Source organism: Cyanistes caeruleus, chromosome 25 (assembly GCF_971803275.1).
Source record: "Cyanistes caeruleus chromosome 25, bCyaCae1.hap1.1, whole genome shotgun sequence".
Classification (NCBI taxonomy): Eukaryota; Metazoa; Chordata; class Aves; order Passeriformes; family Paridae; genus Cyanistes; species Cyanistes caeruleus.
In genome coordinates, this window is record NC_141725.1 from 3,279,806 (window position 1) to 3,307,604 (window position 27,799).

The 27,799-nt window shown below is 47.8% G+C and overlaps 1 protein-coding gene across 1 annotated transcript; it reads left to right on the forward strand.

Annotated features, from left to right (window-relative positions):
* The first annotated feature begins 1,073 nt into the window (after positions 1-1,073).
* MED26 (mediator complex subunit 26) lies at positions 1,074-26,751 on the forward strand. The gene is made up of 3 exons (XM_086862547.1): positions 1,074-1,248; positions 22,610-22,684; positions 23,992-26,751. The coding sequence occupies exons 1-3, from the start codon at positions 1,174-1,176 to the stop codon at positions 25,669-25,671; spliced, it is 1,830 nt and encodes a 609-aa protein (XP_086718673.1). The 5' UTR covers positions 1,074-1,173; the 3' UTR covers positions 25,672-26,751.
* Positions 26,752-27,799: the final 1,048 nt, after the last annotated feature.

Genomic DNA, 27,799 nt, shown 5'->3' on the forward strand with positions numbered 1-27,799 from the left:
TGCAGAGCTGGCAGTGCTTTATAATCACAGGGAACACAGAAGGGAGCTCCATTGCTAAAGGAATTCAAATCGTTTTATCACCCTGCACACACCGTGTGGCTCCAGAGCGTGCTGTCCCCACGAGACTCCAGTTGTGCAAGTTTTGATTCAGCTTCGAAGCAGCGGCTTTAAAATAACCACACCACAAGTCAATTTTGAGCTGCTTTTAAAAGCCGTGAGAAGTTTGAAGTGCCGCGCTGAGGGGACCAGAACACCCCTCACACCTACACGGCCCGAGTGGTGCCCGCAGGAGGTTTATTCAGTTATTTATTTCCATTATTTATTCCCCCCCCGCAGGGTGCTCGGTTCCTCCAGGGCCGGGCAGGGGTCCCGGAGTGGCCACCCGGCTCCTGCTGCCCCCCCTCTCCGCCGCCATCGCCCCGCTCCCCTCCCTGCTCCCCGTGTCCCATTCTCCCCCTCACGGCTACTCCCCGCAGCGCCCTGTCCTCCAACTTCCTCCCGCTGTCCCCCAGCATGGCTCCTGTCCCCTCAGCGGCCCGTTTGCTGTCCCCATGTCCCCCAGCACGGTCCTGTCCCCTCAGCGGCCCGTTTGCTGTCCCCATGTCCCCCAGCATGGCTCCTGTCCCCTCAGCGGCCCGTTTGCTGTCCCCATGTCCCCCAGCACGGTCCTGTCCCCTCAGCGGCCCGTTTGCTGTCCCCATGTCCCCCAGCACGGTCCCTGTCTCCCCCTTTCCCCGGGTCCCCCTTTTCCCCCTCACGGCGCCCCAGCCCCGCCCCGCACCCCCACCGCGCACGCGCGTTCCCGCCGCCGCCCGCCCTCCCCCGCGCACGCGCGGTGCGCGCCCCCGGCGGTGCGGGCGGGCGGGGGCCGGGGCGCGGCGCGCGCACGTCACGGCGTCGGGCGCGTCCCAGGGAGCCGCGCGCGGCGCCGGCCCTGCCCCCAGCGCGCCCCGCGTTCGGCCCGAGCGGAGCGGAGCGGAGCGCTGGGCTCGCCCGCTCCCCCCGGCCCCCCGCGCCGCCCCCGCCCCGCGGGGAGCGAACATGCTCCTCCGGCTCCCCGAGGCCGCCGCCGCCGGCGAGTGAGGAGCCGCCGCCGCCGCCGCCCCGGCCCGGCCCGGCCCCGCCGCCCGCCCGCCCCGGCCGCAGCCGCAGCCGCCCCGCTTCGCCCAGGCAATGACAGCGGCTCCGGCCCCGTCCCCGCAGCAGATCAGGGACCGGCTGCTGCAGGCCATCGACCCGCAGAGCAACGTGAGTACGGGCCCCGCGGGCCCCCGCCGTTCCGGGCCGACCCCCGCCCGGCGCTCTCGCCGCGACGCCTTTCTCCCCCCCCCCGGGGCCTCCGGGGCTCCCGCCGGGGCCGCCCCTGGTGCACCGGAGCCTCCGCTGCGGGCGGTAGCGCGGAGCTCCCGGCGCGCCGTCCGCCCGGGGTCCCGCAGCCGGCGGCGCCTCTCGCCCGCGCCCCCCGGGCCGGGAGCGCAGGGCCGCCCCGCTGGGGGCTCCGGAGGCCGCTCCCCGCCCGCCCAGGGCCGCGGCCTCCCCCGCCCCGCCGCCGCTCGGCGCCCCGGGCCCGGCCGGTGCTGCCCGGCCATGCGGCGGGCGGCCCGGCCGCCTCCCCACGCCAGGCCGCGGCTCGGGCGCGGCCTGCAGGGGGCTCTGGGCCGGCCCCGCCGCCGCTCGCCGGGACCTTCCGGGGCGCCCACCTGTTCCTCGGGCCCAGCGGCCGCTCCGGCCGCGGCCGGGGGTCCCCGCGCTGCGGGGACGCCAGGAGGGCTCCGGCGGTGGCTGCGAGGCTCTGGAGCTGCTCCAGCACCGAGCAGCCTCGGTCTTCGCTTTTATCCCTTCCTGCAGTGCCGTAATGAGCTTATCTGCTCCTTCTGGGATGTGGTGTAAGCACAGAAGTCAGCGTGTATTTTACCTGTAAGTGGCCTTAAGTGGCGGTTATCCAAAGGATCATTTACTCCTTTTAAGGGTTTTTTGGCTCATCCAAGCAGTTCTCCGCTTAGGTGTTTATTACGGTGAGAGTACTGCAGGGCCCTCAATCTGTCCAATTTTTGGGTTTTAGATCAACAGTCACCACCACAGGATGCCAAGGTTGGTCTGTCTTGGCCATCTGCAGTTTGTTGGGGAAGCCTCTGGGGCATCAGGCTGAGTGTGTACGTGTTATTCCAGGGGCTGGGGTGTGTGAAATGGTGCTTTGGTTCTATTAAAGTCATACCTGCTCCTGTCTGAACAAGTGCTTTTTTGTGATAGACGTGTATCAAAGTCCTAAAGTAGCTAATAAAGTTATTGTCGTTTGGAACCCCTCCTGGAGCGGCCTGCATGTGACATGGGGACTGAAGAAAATTCACCCTGACCTTGTAGGTTCTGTGGAACCCCCTGGGCTGGGCATCTATGGCGAGCTGCAGTGTTACACGTTGGAGTAACAGTAACAAATCGTGGTGGTAATTGTGGGCTGTTAAATGTCAGCGTTGTCTGAGTTTGCAGTACTTTAATGTGGATCTTGCTGAAATGTCAGTTAGTGCACTTCATCAATCCTGTTTGCTCTGAGCTCTCTTTCTGTGGCTACAGATTTTTCACTCTATGTGAGACTGAGTGCCAACCTACTTTAATAAAATTCTAGCATAACCGTGGTGTCTTTTGACTTCAGAACTGTCAGCTGCAGTGGTTACCCTAATTCTGGTGTTACTTTGTCAGACACTGTGGCTGTGCAGAACTAAGCAGCCAGCAGTCAGTATTGTGATGGATACTCTTCCCTTTCTCCACACACTGATGTTACACCATCCTGTTGTGAAAGGACCCAAAATAACCAGCTCTCTGCAAGGGGAGGCCAGAGCTCCCAAGAGGTCAGTAGCCCCTTAAGTTTAGGAGTAATGTATGTTAAATTATAATTCTACATACTTGATACTTATCCAGGGCAATAATTGGTGGCAGAAAAATCAACCCATTGTTCTGAAGTGCCTGTAGGCAGGGTCTGTCTTCCAGTTTAACCTTTTCTTGAAGGAGAGCAGAGGTGGTGTAGCTGAGGTTCATTGTGCAGGCTGAGAGCTCAGACTCTTGGCTCCAAAGCACATGGAATATGTGGTGTTGTTGATTGTTCACTACCTGGGACATCACTGGCACAGAGAGAAGAAAAACTTACATTTTCAACCTGCTTAAAAAGCAGATTCTGAGTTGAATCACACTTGGGCAGCAGTGTGAAAGTACAAGAAGTGGCTCTGCTGTTTTCCTGCTGGGACAGTCAGTGCAGCCATGAGCTGCTGTGCCTGTAGGGACTCATGGAAAGCTCCAGCCCACTTTCTGCTGGCTCTCAGAATCTTCTCCTGACAGAATTAGTTGTGTTCAAACCTACAAGCATTCATTGTTGTCACTGACTTCTTCATTTACTAAGTCAAGCTTTGAAGCCTTGATTTAATCCAAGCTTTTCAGTATAGCTGGCGTGTGTGTTTCTGGAGAGGGTGAAAGCTGCACCAGTAGTGTCAGTGGGCAAAACCAGTCCAGCCTATGGGGCTGAGGAAAGAGGAGGTGGTTGGTTCTTCATGGTGCTTTACTGTCGGGAAAATTTAAATTTAAGCTTCACTTAAATTCCCTAATACATTTCCTAACATGAGCTGCTACTGTGGATATTCATTCCTGAGTGGTTAGATGGATCTTGGTCAACTCACAGATCATGCCTTAAATGAAAAAAAAATAGCACATAAGTTTCTCTACATCTTTTGGGTCGAACTGGTCAAAGTAATCATTTCCCCAAGCTTGCAGAACCTGCTGGCCTCAGGAAATCATCTCTTGGGCTGATTGTTCATCTCCAGCTGCTCCATAAAGCCCTGCTGACTCGGGAGCAATATTGAATTTACACATGTTTAGCACTTGAACCTCCTCTAGTAATTGCTGCAGAATATATTTATAACTTAGTTTCCCACACTTAGAGGTTACCCGTGTAAATTCTGAACTATTTCAAAGGACACCTATAAGAAATAAGCTATTTTTAAAAGAACTTACATCATCCTAGAAGCCACCCGGGATGTCTGGTATTGTGTCTTCATTTGTTCAGCCTTTTCTCCTCGAGGAAACATATGGGCAAACCACTTCTGCTCCATGACCTAAGCACTGAGTACCAGCATCGCTTTCCTTCCAAGGCTTCTGTGAGAACATAACAGGAGGTGGAGGGGAGCAGGAGTTCTGTTCTGTGAGGTCTGACAAGGGAGATGTTCCTTGATTCTGGTGGGAACAAGGCTTTTGCCTTTGGACTCTGTGTGCTAAGAAGCCACCCCTTCCACCCAGCAGAATACCTTTGCCTTGGTAACTCATGCTCTGTGCTCCTGGGGGAGTTTATTCCCTGATGTCAAGAGTAATGAGAAATGTTGGATTTTACTCTGTGGATGAGCCTGTCATTTCCAACCAGCTGCTAGAATTGTACTTGCAATTAAATGGTTCCTCATGCTGAATATGTAGCAATCTGTTCCTGTTTTTAAATATTAGATAATAACTTCATTATTTGCCATTAGTACCCCTCTGTGACACAAACCCAGCTTTGGTTTGAGTAACAGCCTGTATTGCTGCACAGACCTTCAGGAGTGGTCCATGGCCTGAATTATTAATAATTAATTGGCCTGTGTGTTGGAATATATTAGGTGGTGCATTGGCATGGGCTGATCTCCCAGATGGCAAAAGTTGCGTGGTTAAAGATGCTTCCGTGGCTGTTTTCTCCAAGGTGCTGGAGACAAAACCCCCCTCACCAGTGGTAAAGATGCTTTCCAGTAGTGCCTTAAGAAGGTGCAGGGCACTGCTGTAATAATATAAATGTAGAAAGCAGGGGAAGCTGCTGGTTCACTTCCTGAGGGTCTCAGCGATTTCTTTGGATGCAGGAAGTGTTACGTGTGGGCGAAAGTAGACTAGGAATGGCTCTTGCTTGAGCTTTATCCTTTTCTGCAAGCCCTAATGAGCTTAGCAGTTTTGAGGGAGGTGCAGAGAACCTGTTGTACCTCTTGCCCTCTTTGTCCCTTTCCTCACTTGCAGCTCATCTTGTTTTGAGCAGTCTCACATTTTGTGTGTAAAGGCAGCAGGTTGTCTCAGGTGTGTGACAAAATGTAGGGGGGCGGGGAGCATTTCCTGATGTGCAAGGGCTGAAGTGTTGTTATCATGTCAGTCCTGAGTTCCAGATAAAGATTTGGGCCTGATGTAGAGAGTCCCATTGCATTCAGGTTCTTTATAATAACTTTAAATGAGGTCTGTGTTTCTTCGTGCTCTAACACTAAGTGCTCAAACACTTGGATTCACTTGAATTCACCATGTGAGGGTGATGGAACAGTTGGTTTTTTGGCCTTGCTTTGAATTTTACGTGTCTACTTCCTTCTGAAAAAGCTTATTTGGCTTGGTGGCAGTGCAGGCTGACACTTCTTGAGAGGGGTTGGGAGGCTGGAGGTTTAAAAATGTTTAATTTGTATGGTGCCCTTTGCAGCAGTGAGACCATTCTGAACTTTGAGGCTGCTAAGACAAAATCTGAGTGAACAGAAGTATCAGAGTTTGAATTGAGGGGTCAAAGCAAAGGGAATGCCAAACTGCTTTTCAGTTGTTAATTCCTTGAAACTCCCCAGGTTGCAGTGATGATGGCAGTAGTCATTTGCTCTGAAGCTCTAATTTGAGTGTTTGTTTCGGCAGCAGTGACAATTTAAATAACACCCACTTCTTATTCCTGCTACACACACCCATTTTATGTGTGCAGGATCATGTGGTGAACTGAACAGAGGAATTGATCAGGATTTAAAGAAGAAGAAAGGCAATATATGGATCTTTTCCCAGGTAGTTTTTCATGTTTATTTGATAAAACTTCTGGTGAATCACAAATAGTTCTGGCAGCAGAATTGGGTCTTAGTTGTTTAAATGAGTGTGGAAGCAGAAAAGAACAGCTTCCTCAGAGGGTGGGCAGGCCCTGGCACAGGGTGCCCAGAGAAGCTGTGGCTGTCCCTGGATCCCTGGAAGTGTCCAAGCTCAGGTTTGATGGGGCTTGGAGCAGCCTGGGATGGTGGAAGGTGTCCCTGCCATGGCAAGGAGTGGAATGGGATGGACTTTGAGGTCCCTTCCAACCCAGCCCAGTCTGTGATTCCATGAGGAGTGGAATGTTGCTGCTTCCTGGGTGCTTCCCTGCTGCCCTGGGACCTGGCAGCAACGAGGTGGTGTCACCTGGGAAAGTTCACCACGCCTGTCTGGGTTTTTTGAGGTGACAGTGGCTGCCTTATGGCCAAGTTTCACTTGCAGAGCCTTTTTTGTCACTGTCACTTGTGTGTGGTTCACAGATGTCCAGAATTACCCTGTGTTTGTGGGTATGCAGCAATACTGGGGCTCTGAATGTGTCCTGGAAAAACTGCTGGGAAATATCTTCACAGCCAGCCAGGAGGATGCTCCTGAGGTGTAACTCATGAGAGAGTTCTGCAACTCAAGAGTGAACCACCACCTTCCACTAAGGGCTGTGTAGACAATGCTCCAAATGATCAAAAATTGGATTGATTTGGCATAAACCCCTGTGCTTACACCAGCTGAAGCTGCCAGTGGAGCTGGGAGAGCTGCTGGGATCCCCATCATGTCCCCATCATGTCCCAGCTGTTCTTGTTCCCTCCCTTGTGCTGACCCAACCGTGGAACTCACCTGAACAGGGGCTCCTCAGGGACCCCTTTCCATGCCCCAGCTCCTCCTGGGTTCGTAGAGATGGCAGTTCTGGCACAGAGTTGGAGAATTGTATGGCAAAGAGAGGTTACAGTGGGGTAGTGACATCTCAGGCGATCCTAGAGCAGCTTGAGCCCCCTCACATTGTCAGACTGGATCATGATAGGGGATCATTCAAGAGCTTTTTAAATCCAAATGATAAAACTTTGCAGCAAGCACCCATCTGCACGTGCTGTACATGGACCCTTAGTGGGAAACAAAATCACTCTGAATGCTCAGAGGTGCAGGGAAATAACTCATTAACACGTTTTTATTGGTGTAGTCATGAAACAGCTCCTCAATGGAAGAAACAACTTTTTGTAGGTAATGTAAATATGGGGAATAACCTCTGGCAGTCACCAGGAGGCACAGCTTGGAACAGACAGCTGGTGTGCAAGGTGAGGGTCCTTCCAGGAGAGATGTTCTGGAACAAACTTCCCAGGCAGCAGAGGACCTGTGGCTGGTGCTTCCTGAGTTGCTCCCGTTGGGGATGTTCTGGATCCTGTGTGAGGCCTTTGAGTGCACCTTGGCACACCTTGAAGCCAAGAGAGTAGGGAACTGAGCAGATCATCCTGGCAGGGCTGGAACTGGGATGGGCATGGGATCCAGCTGGATCAGCTCCTGCCACAGCACTGCGGTCTGACACCAGCAGGGGCAGGAGGGAAAACACTCCAAAGCTCCCATGTGGAGAGGGACCCAACCTGTGCCTTGGGAAATAGAAATACTTTCAGCTTAGGCTGTGTTTCAGAAGTCTGGGTCTGGGCTGGGAATTCCAATTTGTCTTTTTGAGGGGATTTTGTCTGGTAAGTTGAGGGTGAGCCCAGTTTAGGGGTGCTGAGATGTGTGTGGTTGCCTCTCTTTGGGGTTTTGCTGTGGCCACATGACACAGCAGCACTGTCATTCTGGCACCTTTGGCTCCTGATCAAAGGAGCTCCACTGCAGCTGAAGCTTTTTCTCCCTGTGAGATCCTTTCCCAGTTTCTTCAAGAAGCTGCTGCGGGTGACAATTAGTCTTTCTTTTTTTTCAGGAACCACAAAAGTTTCAGGAGAGGGGAAGGAGGAATCGATTCTGCCTGCTGCAGAAGTTTGATGTTAGTCAAGAAGCACTGCTTTTAAGACATAGTTACTCCAATACATTAGGCTTGGACTTAAAATTAATGTCAGTGTAATTTTTTTACAAAAAAACATGTCTGTTTTGGTTGATAACATTTTTCTGCTATCTCTTCTCACCAGTTATGTGCTTGGTGATAACTCCAAATATACTTCCTTCGGTCTGTATAATGTGGTAGATGTGGCCCCACTTTTACACTTGGTCTTTAAAGAAATAATTTAAGGTAAAGGTAAATAAGTACCTCAAATTCAGTTTAATGTAAATGTAGGTTTGTTTATTCAGTGTTCTAACAGCTAAATTACTCTTTCTGTGGGTAATGCTTTTGGTGTTTGGAATAATATTTAAGTGTCAGCAAATTGCTTTAATTTGAGGTGCAATCTGCTAAAGCTCGGCAGCGAATTGGTGTTTTCAGGGGTACAGCTTTCACAGGGCAGCAGTGTGTGCCTGAGTCTGATTGTTAATATCAAAGTGTACAATTTTCAGCATGTCCAAACAGTCGGTGCTTGCAATTTCTGCTGAGGAGTCACTGGAAGTAAAACATAATTCGTTCTGTTTTAGTGAACAGAGTGATTTCTAACCCAGCAGCTGGGGAGGAGGGATCCTGCATCCAAGGGATTCAGGGACACGCTCAGCTGGGCGTGTTTTCAAACTTTGTGCTGTGGAGATGACTGTGCAGAGGTGGAAGTCTTGTCTCAGAGTGACAGCCAGCACTTCTGTGGAGCTGCTTTCTCACATAGTTTCCATGCAGGATCAGCTTGCTGAGTATCACAGTTATAGTACAGGTCTGGATGGTTTGATTTTTTTTTTTTAAGGAGTGTAGAGCTGTGGAAGGTAGAGGAACATGGTGTTTTCTAAGGGTGGTGATGCACAGTCATAAATTGTCTTTGGTGAACAAACAGCACAGCTACGAATGTCTGTAACTCAAGGCATCACTTTCTGAGCAGGTCAGTACATAACACTCCTTGTGCTCTGTAAATTAACTGCAGCAGGAAAGGACAGGGAATGTCTGTATATAACTTGTCATCCTGAAAGTTCCAGGAAAAAAAATAATAATAATTTAATGCTTGGAGAATTCACACTTTATTCTTGAATAGAATTGAGCACAGTGAGGTGGAGGAGAAATTACAAGAGGTGATGTTTCAGGTTTCTTTGTGAAAGTGGGTGCCTGCAGCTCATGGGCTGAGCACACTGCTCAGGAGCCTGGCTGCATCCTGGAAACCTCAGTGTCTGTTGTCTTGTGAGGAAGAGTTTTCTGTCAAAATCGGAGCTTTTGTGTTTTGACTTTATATTCTCTTTGCTAGACTTTTCAAGACAGGCTGCCAAGGGGCTTAAGCCTCACTGGGACTTTCTGAAGTAGAAATGGAGAAGTTTTTTGCCGCTGGATTAGAAATAACCAGACCAGGCTGGAGCTTCATGAATGTTCTGTCCCATCCCTGGAAGTGTTTAAGGCCAGGTTGGACCAACCTGGGATAGTGGAAGGTGTTCCTGCCTGTGTCAGGGGCATGGAGTGAGGTGGGTTTTAAGGTTATTTTCAATCCAAACCAGTCTGGGATTCCAGAATTCTGTGTTTAAATATTAAAAAAATGCAGATGAGTACTGGGTTCCTTGGTCCTGCCATGACCACACTGAGCAGTTGCCTCTGGAGTGGCTTTTACAAACACTGAGCTGAGAAGGCTCCATGCTCATCTTCCGCCAGGGAAGACTTTTTTTTCCCCCCCAGACAAAGGTAGAGAGGGCATTTTGTTTCCAAGGAGCTGCTAAGGATTGTGCCACTGGCTGGAATGGCCAAACATTCTCCAGGGATTACTGGGGGGCTTTGCTTTCCTGACAGGTGACATTGTCCTGAGGTGACACAGCCTTCAGAGAATAGAGGTATTTGGAAATGGGTGACTGGCAGCAGTGTTTAATCTAGAATTTGGAGAGCAGTAATTCTAGGAGATGTGTAAATTGATTTAATTTTTTTCCATATCCATAAAACTTGTTTATGGTATGTGCTGACAAGAATTCACTATTGGTAACAGTTGTTGAAAGGATACAGTGACTTCTCCACAAACTTTCCCAGTTCCTAACACAATTTTTCTCAGGTTTGGTGAACAAGCACACCATGCCTAAACTCTCTTGAGCAGTCACATGAGCATGTTGCACTTCAGTGTGATGAATTAATACATTCCAGAAAGAATTCAACATTGTATTCACCTCAGCCTCCTCTATCATTTAAGAAATCAGCTGTGAAACTTCCCTAGAAATTTGAGAAAAGTTGGCCTGCTGCATTTAAAGTACACCAGTATGGTGATAAATGGTTTTACTTTTTTAAAAAAGTTAAAATTGTGTATTGTGGGGACATTAGCAAGGCCTTTCTGAATTGCACTCAGGTAGAAACTGCTGTGTCTTAACAGCTCTGGGTAGATACTTAAAGGGATGGGTAAAATAATATTTAAGAACTTCACAAATGTCTGGACCCCTTCTCATTAAGTCCTTAAATGCATGTTGCATGATTTTAAATGCTCACCAGTTCTGTGGAGTGGATGAAGATGGAGCAGGTGATCACAGGATGGTTCTGTCCAAGCGATGCCGTAGGGCTCCTGTGGTACCTCACTGTGCTCTTACCTTAACCCAGAGAGGTACCAACAGTGAGTTCAGGTGAGTTCCTTCAGCAGACAGCACCAAGATCATGATGAATCAGAAGAGGTACATTTTAAGGCTGGATTTTCTATATATTCTGTATTATTCTGCCTCAATAATCATCCAGCTGCATTTCTGTCTCGTTGAAGTAGGACCAGTTGTCCCCGTGACTTTGCTTGCAGAGCAACCTCATTTTTATGGCTCTCTAAATTTTGAAGCAATAATTTTGGACTTCAGTTCATGGCTTATAAAAGATATAACTACCAATATTTGACTGGGTGAAGTTTCTGTGCAGGGGGAAGAGGAGGAGAAATGATTATCCTATAGACAAGGAACATATATCATAGTTGGGTGTGCTTAGCTCCAGTGCAGGGATTGAGGGGTTGTGAGGGTGAGTGTGAAGTGGCTGAAATGGTGACAGGGAGCAAGTGTAGAGCCTGAGTGGGGAGAGAAACTTTGGGCTTTTCTTTTGGGATTTTTGGGATCACACAGAGCACTGTGCTGGGACAGTAAGGTTGGAAGTGTTGAATTTTTAGGTCCTTTACAGTACAAGCTGTTTCGTAGAGTTATCTGTGTGGATCTTTTTGAGAGGACAGTTCTGCTTTGCTGCTCTGAGTCCAGCTTGGAGTAGATGGAAATGGGTGTTTGAATGTGTTTGTGCTCCTTCTGCTTCAGTGTCTGTTCCCTAGGTGTAGGGACATGGCTGGAAGAGACTTCATGTGGTCCATCACCTTGATGAAACAGCTCCTTCTGGGCTTGTCTAATCTGTTCTTAAACCTCCATAGTGGCTCTGAAGACCATGGAGAGATTATTTGAGTGCCCTGGTAGCTCACTGGTTATTTCTATATGTAATCAATGTTTGTCTTGTTGCACATTAGGCCCGTGAGAGTCGCTCTAGATTAGGAACGGCTAAGGACGACACAGACTCTCTTGTGAGTTGAACAGGAGAGTGTAAGATTTGTTACCTCAGATCTTCTTTTATAGACCGATACACGAAAGTACAGGAAGGTAAAACTCTTCTTGGTCAGTGAACAAACACATCACCATCGTTGGTCAGTGGGGTACACCACCCCCCGACCTTCTCTTGCAAGAAAACAAGAATCTGACAAACAGCACCTGCAAGGCTGTCTTCTTCTATCTCTGAGGATTGTTTTAATTCCTCCTTATGATTTCCCAGGCCGCTTTCTCAGGCGAGACTGAGAAAGTTATGTGGCCTGCTTTTCCACAGACGGTGTGCTCCCTGCTTTTTGCTCATATTTAGCATCCATAATTCCCCTTTTTTGTTTTGAAGCAAAAGGCAGCATTTGTAATCTCCTGCTGGGTCCTTGCAGGAAAGAGGACAAACTCAGCACAAGAGGTCTCCTTTCAGTTATCAACGAAACCTTGAATGGACACTGATTTAGAATGATCAGGGAGGTTTTCTGGCGTGTGTTACCGAATCCTTGATGTCTAAGGATTGTTTTTTCTTGCAGGGAACTGATGGTTAACTCTAACACAACTAGTTAAACTAGTAAACTGACACAGCAAACAAAACATCGTTAGTCTGCTCAAAACTGACAGTGTAACTTGTCAACAGGGAAGAATGCTCACTCTTTGCTTGTAGAAGGACCATCTGCATGATGATCAACATCCTGATCGTCATCCAAAGGTCGCCTGTTGGCTGATTTCTGCCTTTGGTGTCACAGATCAGGGTGAACACACCTCACAGGTATCCACTGTACCCCAGCATCTGTGGAAACACCGGTACACCCACCACCCCAAGTGATGAGCTCACACGGGCCTTGCCACTTGTTAGTGCTTAGGTCTCTCACACAAACTTTCGCTCGAGGCAGGTGCGTCTCACCTGAGGACTGCGACAAAAGAAAATGATTCGAAGTCAGAATTTTTTTGCTCTGTGCGATGATTGATTGTATATAGAGGTTTCTCCAACCGACTGTGTGAAGTTTCTCCAGCCATTCCAGTTTTTTGTTTTTACAGAACATGCTTTAGGGCACCATGAGCGCGTTCAACAATAGCTTACAATTACATATTTTTTGGAAACTTGATAATTTTTGGCTTAGAGTCCAAATAAATGAAAGTCACGGAAAAGTTTATCAGCTGAAGATGTTGATCTTCAGCATCACCAGATGTCCTTTTGAATCAGTCCTTGAAGGCAATGGAGTTTAATGTAACTGCTTGGACTTGCTGATAATAAAACACAGGCATACTTTTTCTTAAATTAATAAATTAATTAAACTTCACTGGTTTTAGTCAGTCAAAATTTAGATTTGATAATTTATTTTTCAAGTTTCTAATACTTTCATGCATTGAGAATACTAAAGCAAAGCAAAAATCCCCCAAATTTCTTGGGATGAATGACTATCACCATTTTTCATGTTATTTATAAAACAAACCCAGCAGATATCAGAGGTGCACTATCTGTATGTATATTTTGCAATTTAGACAAGGGTTATTTTAACAAAATGTGAGACAATTCAAATTTCAAATTTGGTAGAAATGAATTTTGACATAAGGAAATGACAAAACTTAACTTTAAGAGAATACTAAAGTGACAAAACTCAACTTAAGAACACTCAGACTTAAACCCAGTGAAACTTTACTTAATTCTATTATGCAATATCTATGAACTTCTTCATTTATTTTTGAAGGCACTTTGTTGAATAGAGGATTCTCTCTGAAGCTGCAACAATTTGCAGACTAGCTAGCAATGCAACTTAAAATGTTTTTGATTTTTTTCATTGCATAATTAAAATCCCCCCCTTTTTTTTGTTATTGTTGACCGTTTCATTTTCACCTCAAACTTGATGTGTATTATTATTTCTGTGGTTGTGAAAATTGTCTTTGAGGGACTTGTAGAGTTCGCCTGGCTGTGGTCAAAAGCTTTTTGAGTCAGTGAATTAACCAGTGAAGCTATCTGTGGTGTAGAAATCGTTGTTTCTTTAGGCTGTTGTTGTGGTTGAACTGCAACTGTGGTGCTGGGCAGTATGAAGTTTGCAGGCTCTGAGCAAAGCTGACTCTGTTGTAGAGCTGCAGTTAGTATTTGCTGAAACTTCTGCTCAGCCTCTGGTGCTGTTTGCTGAAACTCCAGCGGTGTTTGCCATGGCAACAGCGTCGCAGTGGCCAGCACGGGCATTGTGGAGCCGTGGGGCATTGTGGAGCTGTGGGGCACTGTGGGGCATTGTGGAGCTGTGGGGCACTGTAGGGCACTGTGGAGCCGTGGGGCACTGTGGAGCTGTGGGGCACTGTGGAGCCGTGGGGCACTGTGGAGCCGTGGGGCACTGTGGAGCCGTGGGGCACTGTGGAGCTGTGGGGCACTGTGGAGCTGTGGGGCACTGTGGAGCTGTGGGGCACTGTGGGGCACTGTGGAGCCATGGGGCACTGTGGAGCTGTGGGGCACTGTGGAGCTGTGGGGCACTGTGGAGCTGTGGGGCACTGTGGGGCACTGTGGAGCCATGGGGCACTGTGGAGCCGTGGGGCACTGTGGAGCCGTGGGGCACTGTGGGGCACTGTGGAGCCGTGGGGCACTGTGGGGCACTGTGGAGCCGTGGGGCACTGTGGAGCTGTGGGGCACTGTGGGGCACTGTGGAGCCGTGGGGCACTGTGGGGCACTGTGGAGCCGTGGGGCACTGTGGAGCCGTGGGGCACTGTGGAGCTCTGGGGCACTGTGGAGCTCTGGGGCACTGTGGAGCCGTGGGGCATTGTGGGGCATTGTGGAGCTGTGGGGCACTGTGGAGCCGTGGGGCATTGTGGGGCACTGTGGAGCCATGGGGCACTGTGGAGCCGTGGGGCACTGTGGAGCCGTGGGGCACTGTGGGGCACTGTGGGGCACTGTGGAGCTGTGGGGCATTGTGGGGCACTGTAGAGCCGTGGGGCACTGTGGAGCCGTGGGGCACTGTGGGGCACTGTGGAGCCGTGGGGCACTGTGGAGCTGTGGGGCACTGTGGGGCACTGTGGAGCTGTGGGGCGCTGTGGAGCTGTGGGGCACTGTAGGGCACTGTGGAGCCGTGGGGCACTGTGGGGCACTGTGGAGCCGTAGGGCACTGTGGAGCTCTGGGGCACTGTGGAGCCATGGGGCACTGTGGAGCTGTGGGGCACTGTGGACCCGCGTGCCGCCGGTGCCGGGCTGGGCACGGAGGGAAGGGACCATCCCTGCCCTGATGTAGCGGGCGGTGTGGAGGCCGTGCGGGGGCTGGAGGGAACGCTCCTGGTGAGGGCTGCAGAGGAGGGTGCCCCGGCAAGGCTGGTGCATGCGCGGGCCCCGGCGGTCGGCTGTGGGGATTGCTGTGCTGTCCCTTGTGACTCAGGAGAAGGGGACACAGGGGACATGGGGGGGCTGAAGGACAGCATCGACAGCGAAGGCCCTCCCATGGCTGCTCACAGTGCTGATGAAGGTGGAGGAGGCCGGATGCTGTTTCCCCACTGCCTCTCTGTTGGTAAAGCTCGCACACTCAACTCCGCGGGTGACAGCACGAAGTCTCAGGGAGCTCCTGAGGGTCCGGGCAGAGCTGAGGAGGTGCTACATTGCTCATCCTCAGTCCCATCCCCCAGTTTCTCATCGTATACAAAGCAGGCACCCCCAGCATCCAAATCCTCCATCCCAGCATCACTGTCCCCAGCCTGGCACCGCTCCAGCGCTTTAAAGAGCGTGTCCCAGGTGATCGCCAGGCTGCACACGCTGCTATCTCCCTCAGTTAATTCACACCATGTACTGTCTCCCACCCACAGCCAAACTTGGAGATCAAAGGCATTATTGACAGTGAGTCCAAAACCCTGCACCTTCACCCACTGGAACAAAGCATGCATAGAGTCTTTGGAAGTACCAAGTCCCATGTGTGGCAAAGCGTGCAGAAGACAATGGTCAGTTGATGGTCAGTTGAACACCGGTTCCCCGTTGAGAGAACCGTCTATCTCCACGGCCCGTGAATGCAATTACGCAAAGGCAGTGGCTTAACCCGGGGTTTCAAGCTCTAGCTGTGTCGAGATGAGCCGTTCCAGGCCCGCTCACGGGCAGGGCTCGCTGTCCCCTGGTGTGAAAAACCAGCTCCCTCCAGGGGAACCCGGGAGATTTTTCGCTTACCTCTCTCAGGAGGAAGCGGGTGGCACGTCTTGAGTCGCGGCTGCGACAAACATCGGGGTCACCAGATGTTGCTCTAGATTAGGAACAGCTAAGAATGACACAGACTCTCTTGTGAGTTGAGCAGGAGAGTGTAAGGTTTGTTACCTCAGATCTTCTTTTATAGACCGATACACGAAAGCACAGAAAGGTAAAACTCTTCTTGGTCAGTGAACAAACACATCACCATCGCTGGTCAGTGGGGTACACCACCCCCCGACCTTCTCTTGCAAGAAAACAAGAATCTGACAAACAGCACCTGCAAGGCTGTCTTCTTCTATCTCTGAGGATTGTTTTAATTCCTCCTTTTGATTTCCCAGGCCCCTTTCTCAGGCGAGACTGAGAAAGTTACGTGGCCTGCTTTTCCACAGGTGCTGTGCTCCCTGCTTTTTGCTCATATTTAGTATCCATATGTGAGCATGGAAACAGTTGTTTAACATTTTCTTTTTTATTACTAATAACACATAGGAAGGTTTATTTCAAGTTTTATGTGTCTCTTTCCTATTTCTTCAATACTATGGGAAATGAAAACTTCAACTTAATGTTATTAACCATGTTTCCAAAACCTCTTATTGCTGCTATCCACTGATCTCCTCTTTGTGTATGCTCTTGCTCTGTTGCACCTTGAGATGAAGATGTAATTCCAGCTGAATTTGGTTCCTCTGCCATTCCTTACAGTTTGGGATTGAGTGGAAAGCAACACTAAATGATCTTGCTTGCAGTGTGCTGTGGTAGATGCCAGCAAGAGTGGCAGTGGCTGCCTGGGGTTGTGCTCATGAATTTTTATTTATCCAGCTTCACAGTCTGGTGGGGTGGGTTTGTTGTGGAAAAAGAAGTCAGGGGGTCATATTGCAGTGAGTCTTCTCTGTACGTCTGCAGCTCAGGGTTGGCACTACAGACACGATTCTTTATGGTGTTATACAAAATGTTTAGTAACTGTTGAAGTTGACAGACAGGTATTTCTCTCTGCAGTAACAAAAATGTCTTCAAGTTATTGGCTAATAAACATGAATGGAGAAAAGTGTTCCACTGTTGCTGTTTTCTGTTTGCTTTAAAGACCTTTTCCTGTAGCACAGGGGACTGGGGGTGTGTCTTGTCTTCATAGCCTGTGTTTTACTGCCTCTTGTACCATCCTCCTCCAGTGGATGTTCCTTTTGGATGGTTTCCCCTGCCTTGGCCCAGCCTGGAGTCTGTTCCTGCTGTGCCAGGGGTCTTGGGTGCCTCTCTGGGAATGGGCCATGCAGAGAAGAGCTGGAGCGTTCATGGCAGTCCCAGCTGCTGTGGATCTGTGTCTGGGGGCCCTTTGTGAGTGCCAGGGAAAACTGTGCTTTGTGCTGGCAAGCTGCTCTTGTTCTCTTGGCTGCTGTGGTGTCTGCCCAGCTCAGGGATGTGCGTGGGCACTGCCAGGAGGGAGCAGGGGAAGTATTTCAGGTCCACCGGTTTCTTCGCACTGCGGAATTTTATTGCAATCTGACCTTAGTGTGGTTTGATGAATCTGGCTTTGTAAAGTATATACAGGAAGGTATCTGGATGATGTTACTTTGCCATAAAATAAAGCCTAAGTACAAATAAAATATATGCAGATTGGTTTGACTCTTTAAAGCAGAGCTGGGAGTTTTAAGTGCAGATAATGCTTCCTGTGCCTGGTCACTCTTTGGCCTGTTCTTGGTACTCAAGGAGCATTTCTTCTACTCCTTGTTTTGCACCACAAATTTCTGATCAGTTTTCAAAGCATTACAAATTTCTCTGTCTTTTATAGAAGATTCTCCCAGTGAATGACTTTCAACCCAAATAATTGATTCCTTCATGTTTAAAGATCTGTTTTACTAAATGCTATTAGAAAACTGGCCTCCACCTTTAAGAATATCTTTTGTGTACTGGTTAATATTGGACCTTTGCTTTGCAAACTGACTTTCAGACGTTTTCAATAATGTGAGCAAAGTAGTGCATGGTCATCTTTTTGGTATGTTGTGTCTGTGAATAGTATCTCGTGTTCCCTATCTTTAGACAACATCGTGTCACACTGGGGCTAGGGGGAACTGTTAATAGATCAGCTGCAAGGGAACTGAACTAAATACCAGCAGGTTGTAACCTGAATTCTAACTTGGTGTGTTTGGTCTGTACCTTTGGACAAATGACATTACAATTTTCTGTTGGTGGTGTGTATTGTCAGTGTCTGGAGTCTCATAGTTCCTACACAAAGTGCTAAATGAACTCTGCACCACTGTATTTCTGTTGTCACATTTAAATAAAGCCTCCTGTGAACAGCAACTTTTCTCTCCTCACATCTTATTCCATATTTTGGATTATTGTGCAGCGAAGTAGCTTTTGTACAAAAGCAGAGCTGGGGCAAGATGTGACACTGAGGGGGAAGCCTGGTGTGGGGCAGGAGCTGGTGTTGGGCTGCAGGTGACACTGAGAGCTCCAGGAGGAGGAACACCAGCGATGCCATCACTCCTGGAGCAGGCACTGCATCTCTTGGGAAACAGCTCTGCCTCCCTGGCCTCTCCAGCAATATTGACCTTGAACCTGGGATTTTCTTCAACATTTTCCTGCATTCCCTGAGGAGATACACAGCCCTGGAGCAGGGGGAAGACAAAAAAATGTACAAATGCTCTTCTCAAATGAACTTCTGTCTGGACCCTACTGCTGGAATTGACTGCCACCAGAAACCTCCAGCTTGGCAATAGACACCTGGATTTGTGTTTGTGGGAAGAAAAAAGACCTGTTCAGTCTCCCACAGTGTCTGCACTTCTCTGCTTGCTTCTGTCACACTGCTTTGGTGCTACAGGTGGGACATTGTTGCAGAAATACTTTCTCTGAAACCATCGAAATGTTGAGTATTTGTGGATATTCTGATGAAGTGGTTCAGTATGATGGCAAATACATTCTTTCCAAATGTTGTGATTGATACCTGTGTGCTCTGTTCACCATGCCCACGGTGGAGTCAGGCTGTGACTGTTGTCAGCTGTGATTTCAGGAGGATGATGGTGTTACACTTTGGTTTTAGAGGATTGTCAGTTATGGGTGACTCCAGGCCAAGTTTAAGTATCCCGTAGACACTTGTGAAGGCACTGATGTGACCCAGAACGAGGATGTTACTGTATCAACTGATGCCTTTTAGCACTGTTAGCCTGAACTTTGTGGTTGGAAAGAACATTTCTACCAGAAAGGCAGGTATCTACCTGAGCACTTTTACTGCAAGGTTTTTTTGGAAATGTGCATTGAGTTTTTCATGTTACACAGAAAATGCTGCTCCTTCTCCTATTCCAGGAAACTCAGGTCTGGTTTGTCGTTTACCGTGGTCTGGTCATGCATGCAAAGATCTGTGAAATATTAAAAAAAGAAAATCATAGCTTTATCTGAGTGTCTGCAATAGAAAGTTTCTGTAACATTTGTTTTTCAGGCTGCAGTGAGAGAATGCAGGTTGTGCTGTGTGTCCAGGCAGTCCCTGGGAGGACAGAGAGGATTTCTGGGGGTGCTCATCTGTTTGGGGTCTGGGCTGGTGTGTAAGGGAAGGAAGAGAATCAGAGCATCCCATGGAGTGTGCTGGTCCCACAGAAAACACATCCCAGCACCTGGAAATGGTGTTAGAGCTTGAATGGATGCTGAGCTTGCTGCTGCTTTCAGATTTTTTGGGAAGGCAGAGGTGGAAGTGGAGGTGTGAGAGAACAGCTGCACCTCAGCCTTGCCCAAAATCCCTTTAAACTGCTGTGTAGCACCCTGAAATTAATCACTGACTTGGTCCTGGCTTATAAATGCTGAAATAAGATTAAGATGGCAGTTAAGAAAATAAAATTAAGCTTCTTGATATTTTCCTGAGAGTTCAGAAACCCCTGCTTTTGTCTGACGTTGGGAGTAAAAACATCCAGTGCTTAACTTGGAAAAGATCTCAGCAATAGTAAACTCCAGAGCATGGCTCGATGACTTAAGGAGCCTTGCATGGAATAAATAAGATTTGTTTTCCGTGGCTGTCATTAGGATTGGCTGGAAAGGATTATCATGGATGACTCAAAGCAGATGTTCTCCAGTAAACTTTGGAGTGAATTAGTCTGCCAGTCAGCTCTCTCAACAGGGGAGCAGCACAGGAGGATTTGGAAATTACTTATCAATTATTTTGAGCTGTTTGCTGCAAATGGGGGTCCTGGAAGTTGTTTTAGGGGGTGCTGAGGGGCTGCAGTGTGAGCACATAGAAACTGAAATGCAAATTGCTGAGGCAGTTACAGCCCTGCTCAGTGTCCAGAGGGAACGAGGCTGCTGAACTCCCTGTCCTGCTCTGCTCTGTGGCACTTAACCTGTCTGTTCTGCTCCCAGTGAGGATCTTCAGCAGCTTTTGTGTTAATAAATTATCATTCCTGGAGCTGCTCAGAGCAGGGTGGTGTCCTGGCAGGTTCTGTAACATTAATGTCACTCTGGTTATGTGACAATGTATGAATTTTATTGTAACAGTTGGTTTAAGGTGAAGGTATTGGTGTGCAGGATGGGTGTGCTGCTGTTATCCCTGTGGGTGTTTTCTCATGGAATACGTGATACTTGGGAGGTTTTCTTGTTTCCATCACTGTTTAACTGCACTACAAGAAATTTCATAGTCTGTGTTATTTTAAAATAGGCAAATATGATTTTTACTGTAAGCTTCTCTTTATTGCACTTTGGATGAAACATTCTGAGAAAACTACACAAGGGGAAGGAGGGAGAAGTTGTTGAATGTGTTTGAACATTTTATGTATTTATTTTCAAAGAATCAAGCTTCCCTACAGGTCAAAAAAAAAAAGGGAAAATGAGAGGAGCTGCTGGCAGTTGTCTGGAGTGTGAGATGTTCGTGCTCCGCTCAGCAGTTGCTCTGTGACAGCACGTTCTCAATTGGATACAAATGTGTGAGGAATCCAAAATGGGTGGTTTGTGTTCCAGCAGGAGCTGAGGGTGCAAGGCCACTTTCACTGTCCTTAATTGGCACCACGTGTCCCCCAGAGCAGGGAGGGGAGTCACAGCCTGGTGGAGACCTGGGGGGTGCTTCAGCATTTGGGGCATGCACTGCTGTGTGTTTGGGGCTGTTGAACAAAAGCAAAGCTGGGACTGGAAATTCCCTGACCAGTTTCACCTTTCTGTAGGTGTGTGTGCACATGAACATATCACTTTCCCCATCTTGACCTTCTGATAGGCCAATGACCCTTTTTTTGCCATCCGTTCTTCATTTAGATAATGAATATTTGGGGATTACCAGTAACTGCAGAAATAACTGTACCAGTTAATGGTGTGTGCAACAGAGCCTTTTTCACCCTGGTAATTCACAGTGTAAAATATGTGTTGGGAAGGAGAGTATCGTGTTTTGCAAGTTTAAAAATATTTGTCTGGAAACTCCCAGACTTGAGCTTTAATTCTTCTAAGGGCTCTGGGTCTGAAAACTGAAAAAATCAGCCCTGGTGTTGTTTAAAACCAACAGCAGTTTTGTTTAAACTGTGGTGCTAAACTTTCCTTCCTGGGCACGGAGGGCAGGGCAAGGGTTGAAACATGGATGCAAGTCAGTGCGCTGAAGTGAATAAGAATTAAAATATGTCAGAATAGGTGCTCTTGCTGCTCTAAAGGTTAAGCAGAGTTTTACCAGGCCTGACCTCATGGTAGGGCTTTAAATATGTGCAGAGTGAAGAAAGAATCAGGACAAATTAATTAATCTTTGGCCTGGAGTTGGTTTTACACCCTATAGGAGTTAGAATCATTCAAAGCCTGCATGGACTGTAAACATAAGTTTGATAAAAGTGAATCAAAAAATCAGGGCAAGTGTTTTATCAGTGACAGCTTTACCTGTAGGGATGGACAAAACATGGTCTGAGCCCAAGGTTTCCTGAAGAAAAGAGACTTCAGCTCCTGCTGCTCCTGTGGTATCTTAGTGGAGAGGTAGAAGCGACTTGGTAAAGCCAATTCTTACACAAGTCAGTGTTTTTAAGAGGAGGGGTCATGCAGGGGAGCGTGGCTGGGAGGGCAGAGATGTGATGGTGATGATGATGGCCTGGTGGGCAGAGATGTGATGGTGAGGGCTTGGTGATGATGATGATGAGGTTTCAAGATGCTGTGGGATTCCTGCAGAGGTTCTTGTTGAGAGATTTTTCTCACATGCACTTCACATCCAGTTGAGTCACAAATGCAATTAAGCAATAAATGAGACTGTGATTCAAGTTTTCCCTTGCTTATCTTTTAAATCTATCTCCAAAGGTGAATTAGATTCCAGGTTTCAGTGCTTTTAACATCAGGTAATGGAAACAGGGATCTCTGTGTGGGATCATAAACTGATTTGGGTTGGAAAAGCTCTCCAGGATTAATGAGTCCAACCCAGCACTGCCATGCTTACCCCTAAACCAAGCCCCTAAAACGTGTAGTGTGTGGTTTCTCCTGGAAAGCATTAAAATCACACGTGTGCTGAGCTGTGCTGGGGGTGCAGTGAGCCCATCAGAGAACCTGACCCTCACTTCTTGAACGGATGGGGATCTGTGCAGTTCCTCCTCTCCAAGTGCAGCCCCAGCAAGGGGTGGTGGAGTGGCCAGAGGAGCTGAGGCTGGGGCTGATGGTCTGGGGACACCTGCTGGGCACAGCCCCGGCCCCAGGAGGGACCTGCAGGCTGAGACTCCTGTGTGCAGTGCAGGAAGTGATACTGGGAATGAAAGCGCCGAGCAGCGACCTGGGGAACTCTGCAGTGGGGCCTGAAGGATTAAACTCCACATTTCTGACTGCACCAGCTGCTGCTCCTGCTCCACTTGGCACTTGTTTCCCCTCAGGCTGTGCACAATTGCAGAGGGGTCTCAAAACTTTGTTTCTCAGTCACAGTGGTTTTATTGCCACTGTTTCCTTGGGTTTTACATAAGAGTGTGTTTGTTACAGCTCCTGCACTTTCCAACTAGGTCAGTAAAAGTGTCCTTGTCCCTATTTTCTTGAACAATCAGCTCCCTAAAGCCAGACAGTCTGATAGCAGTTTGTGATTAATGCTTCCAGCAATTATAAAGTGGAAGATCTTAAATTACATTTGTTAACTAAGACCAGTACATGAAACATGAAGTGACTTTGTCTTCCTTGTTGCAGATCCATAACATGGTGGCAGTGCTGGAAGTGATCTCCAGCCTGGAGAAATATCCCATTACCAAAGAGGCACTTGAGGTATGTCACCCTCTGAACATGATTTTTTTTTATGTGTATAAAAGGACTTTTTCCTGCCTTTCTGATTTCCATTGGAGCTTTTCTGGAAACAATAGATGGATTGCAAAGGATTCACAATTAAGATATTATTTTGTCTCTCTCGTGCTGCTTCCGACATCTCGGTGAACACAGGGATCCTTTCTGGGCCCAGATCAGTATTCTGGGCAGCACAGTTCCTGTTTGTGCAGGGCACTACATTAATCATCACTTGCCACTGATTAATTCTGTTGCACTCAGCAATGTCACCCTGCAGTTCCGGTCACCTTTGTAGACGTTTGGTGACCAAGCACCTAAAATCTGAAATAGGAATAGAGTTGTTCTGGGGCTGTAAAATGAATCTTAAATTCAGTTAAGCAGGTTTCAAGGCCTGATATTTGTGGTGAGGTCAGGTGTAGGGGGAGCTGAATTCTCACTGCCCACTCGTAGAAACAGTCCAGAGAAGTTTTATGGCTGAATTATATATGTCTTTTTCACTCTTTGTATTGAAATTAGCGGTGTTCTTGCTTTTAACTGTTGCTTAATTACAACTCCACCTGTATTTCATCATATCTATCACAAGAGGTTGCATATTTCTCTCACAGTCTGGTCTGTGTTCTCCTTTGAAGTACTTTTCTTAAGAAATCTGACTTGTGGAACAGTTCTTTGTTTTCTAATGTGCTTTGGGAACAATCAAACATTTCCTTCCGCTCATGAAACCACCTTGGGACACCCTGGGAATGTTGTTTAAATGGCTTTTTCATATGTTTCCACAAGGCTGGGGAGTGAAGGGGGAGGAGAGAGGTGGAGGAAAAAGGTAGGACACAACTCACACCTGGTAGTCAGGTTTGTCAAATGGAGATTTTTTATTGTTAACGAGTTACTGGGACAGGTAAAGATCCTGGAATTCTTTCCTCTTGTCTCTCTCTGCAGATCTTATCCTTCCCTTGTGATAAACACACATCTTTGGGTCCTGCATTTCCCCTTGAATCTGAACCTGCACCTTTATTCTTATGGTTCTTTCTCATTAAAGAATTCCTTTCTGATGTTTTTCCCAGCTCTCCTGCTTTTACCAGGGAATAAAGACAGCGTGACTTGAAACCTACAGCCGGTTTCATGTTGCGTGGCAGAGCACTGGACTAATCCTTTCCAAAAAGATTCATTCAACACTTAAATCTTTAGTGTTTTCAAGCAGGTGTTTCTCAGGGGTGAGCATTACAAAGCAAAAGCATTCCTTGAAAATTTTGCTTGGAATGATACGTGTTTGTAAAACACCTTGTCTGTCTTTGTAGGAAACCAGACTCGGGAGGCTTATCAATGAGGTGAGGAAGAAGACATCCAATGAGGAACTTGCCAAACGTGCCAAGAAATTGTTGCGGAATTGGCAGAAGTTGATAGAACCCGTAACCCAGAACGAGCCAGTGCCAAGGGGGCTGCCCAACCCGCCGGGATCAGCGAATGGAGGTGCTCACAACTGCAAACCAGACTCACAACTTCCTGCTGTGGCCGGCGCCAAGCCCATCAGCGAACTGAAAAGCAGGAATGATATCCAGAAACTAAATTCTCCAAAACCAGAGAAACTGGGAAATAGGAAAAGGAAAGGTGATCACAGGGATGGGCATCAGGGCCCTCCTCCCCCAAAAGTCTCCAAAGCTAGTCATGAAGTATTACAAAACTCTTCACCCCCTCCAACCAATGGAATTGGAGGTAGTCCTGAGAATTTTCCTAGTCCTGTAGACATAAACCTACACGCAGGGCCCGAAAGCAGCAGGACAGATCTCAGTGAAAATGATAAACACAGTAAGATCCCAGTAAATGCTGTAAAACCTCACACCAGTTCTCCAGGACTTGTAAAACCTTCAAGCACTTCCTCGTTACTAAAGACTGCAGTGCTTCAGCAGCATGATAAATCAGAAGAAGCCACGGGCCCCCACCAGCCCAAGAGCCCACGCTGCTCCTCCTTTAGCCCCAGGAATGTTAGGCATGATACTTTTGCTCGGCAGCACACCACGTACTCACCAAAGGATTCGATGCCCAGTCCATCTCAAAGGTCTCAGTTCGCAGACGCTGCACAGGTGCCATCGCCGCCGCCATCCCTGATGCAACCATCCACACCTCCCATGCCAGCCAAGAGACTGGAGTTCCCTCCTCAGGCGGCCCCCGAGGCGGCTCAGCACTGGCAGGAGCAGCAGGGAGCCCCCGAGGGCCAGCACAGGCACACAGCAGGGACACTTCAGCAGCACACGGCTCCCGGCTGCAAAGCCCACCCCGGGGAATCACACATGGGCTTCCCACAGGACACTTCCAGAATGGACAGTGACGATGCTGCTTCAGGGTCTGATAGCAAAAAGAAGAAAAGGTACCGACCCAGAGACTATACAGTCAACTTGGATGGGCACGTGACAGAAGGGGGTGTGAAACCTGTGAGGTTAAAAGAGAGAAAACTCACTTTTGATCCCATGACAGGACAGATAAAACCTTTAACACCGAAAGATCCTTTGCAGGTAGAAATCCCTGCACTTACTGAACAGCACAGGACAGAAACGGAAAAGCAGGAGCAAAAACCCAACCTGCAAAGCCCCTTTGAACAAACGAACTGGAAAGAGTTGTCCAGAAATGAAATCATTCAGTCATATTTAAACAGACAGAGTAGCTTGCTGTCTTCATCAGGAGTACAGACTCCAGGAGCTCACTACTTCATGTCTGAGTATTTAAAGCAGGAGGAAAGCACTAGAAAAGAGGCTAGAAAGACTCACGTTCTAGCTCCTAACAGCAAACCTACAGACTTGCCTGGGGTCACCAGAGAGGTCACGGGTGATGACCTCGACAGAATACGTGACCACAACTGGGCAGGCGTGAACGGTTGTTATGACACACAGGGTAACTGGTATGATTGGACACAGTGCATATCCTTAGATCCACACGGGGATGATGGGAGATTGAACATCCTGCCTTACGTCTGCCTAGACTGAGAGCAGTCCTGCTAACCACGCTTTTTACACCTGCAGTTAGCAGAACTGGCAGACACGATGCCACTTCCAGCTGGAGAGAGCCTCCTGTCCTGGACAAACAGGCCCCACGAGCAGAGGGGGGGAGGGAGCTGGGCCTTTCCAGCTCGTTCCTTTAAATTCTCCTTTTGTGAAATGCTGCTACCAGTTTACTAACAATTGCAAAGGAAGGCATACGAAGGTTGATCAGTTGAGTTCAAAACTCTATAGCAAGCCAGCTATAAAAAGTGTTAGTCCCCAAGAAGTGAAGAGGATTTCCAGCACTTTCTGAATGCCGGAATCTTAATACAGGCAGGTACAGAGAAAAAATTGTGGAAGTTACCTTAACAAAATATGCATCTATTTATTTGACTTGATTTGGGTTTTTATTTGGCAGTGAGATATTCGAGAGACAATGTGCAAAAACTGTAGTTTTATTTCTATCACATCTCTGAACATGATTGCGTTATTTAAGAGTCATGTGGTACGGAGATTGGGTTTTAAACAGCAGGTGTTGCACTGCAGGCTGGGCCACCAGCTTCAGCTCAACATTCCATAGGCATCCACATATTTTAGTCTGGTTTCAGTTTAAATCCAGTCTCTGAGAAATGCTGCAAAAACTAGATGTTTAATGATATTTTTTTGATCCCACCACCACCAGCCAAATATTTTTCCTCCTTTTCCCTTCCTGCAAACTTATAGGTAAAAAACAAAAAGACAAAAAAAACAAAAAGACAAGAAAAAAACAGACAAAAAAAAAAAAGAAAAATCACCTTTTCTAGAATCTAAATGTAATGAGGGTGCTACAAGTTTGTAACTGTACTGTGAGAGGGAAAAAGGAAGCCTGTTTGTATGCTGGAAATATACTTGTTACCATTCCTTTAGATATTGTTTGCCTTATGGATATCCATCATAAACGCAATTTGCAAAAACAAAGAGCCTTAGTGAATGTACAGTAACTAGACTTCTGTGTTCCTGGGATGCAGAAGGGAGCAACTTTGCTATTTGGTCCTTTAAGTGGACACGTTGTGATATAAATGTGGAAATAAAAAAAATTTGCACAAACCAGTTTGTGAATTATTTATATACACTCGTTCCCCCCCTCTCCCCCCCACCCAAATTTGCTCAGTTCAGCCCAGCTAAGGGAGCCCTGGCACTGGGGCCCCGTCGGAGCAGGGAGGTGGAGCCGAATCCCTCGGACACCGCCGGTAGGGATAACGGGATTGTCTTCCAAGAACCTTGGTGTGCTGCTCAGTCACACAGGGTGGATCTGTTTTTAACTCTGGAGACTGATAACTCAACTGCTGATAATGTACCTCAAAGTCTAAAGAGATCAGACTTCATCTTTTTGTCTCGGTAACTTTGTAATGTTTTATTCCTAATTGTTACAGTGCTTTCTGAAGCAGCCTGGGGTGAAAGTGAAGGATTTCTATGAACTGTAATTGCTTTAATAATTGGGACTATGTTGTTTGATGCAGTCCCCAGTGTTGGGCTGTTCAGGGGGTTGGGGAGGGGACACTATACCAAAAATATTCCTGGGTTTAGTGATGTTAACTCTGTTAACCCATCTGTGCTGGAGATGAGCCTTGGCAGGAGTTGTCCTGCCTTTGAGGGTAGAGTCAAACTCTTCCCTGGTTTTCAAAGGAGGGTGCTCCTGGCCAGGCCTGCATTGTGTTGGTTCATAACCTGGAATACAACCGATGAAGTTTGGTTTATTTTTAAGTCGTTCTTGTTCATCATTTCTGATCTGACTGTTACTGAAATGTGTGGGTATCTCAGAAATAACGATGTCTGTGTGCTTCCATTTCTAAAATCTGAGGTCTGAGAGTGAAACCAGAAGTGGTTACCAAAAAATGCATCCAAGTATATTTTCAGTTTACTTCCATTTTGTCCTTCTGCAGTTGCTGAGGTTGAGCAGTGTGGTTTAGAGCTGGGGAAAACTCCTGTCTTGCAGTTCAGATTTGATGGCAGAGGGCTAAGCTGCTGATCATTTTGGAAATGCTTAAGTTTTGTTTATGTAAAAACGTACTGTGCATCTCCCCCTGACCTTTCCCCCTCCTTCCCTGAATGGTCCCATTTAGGAACAGGGTCTGTGCTCTTTGGAGGCCTTTAA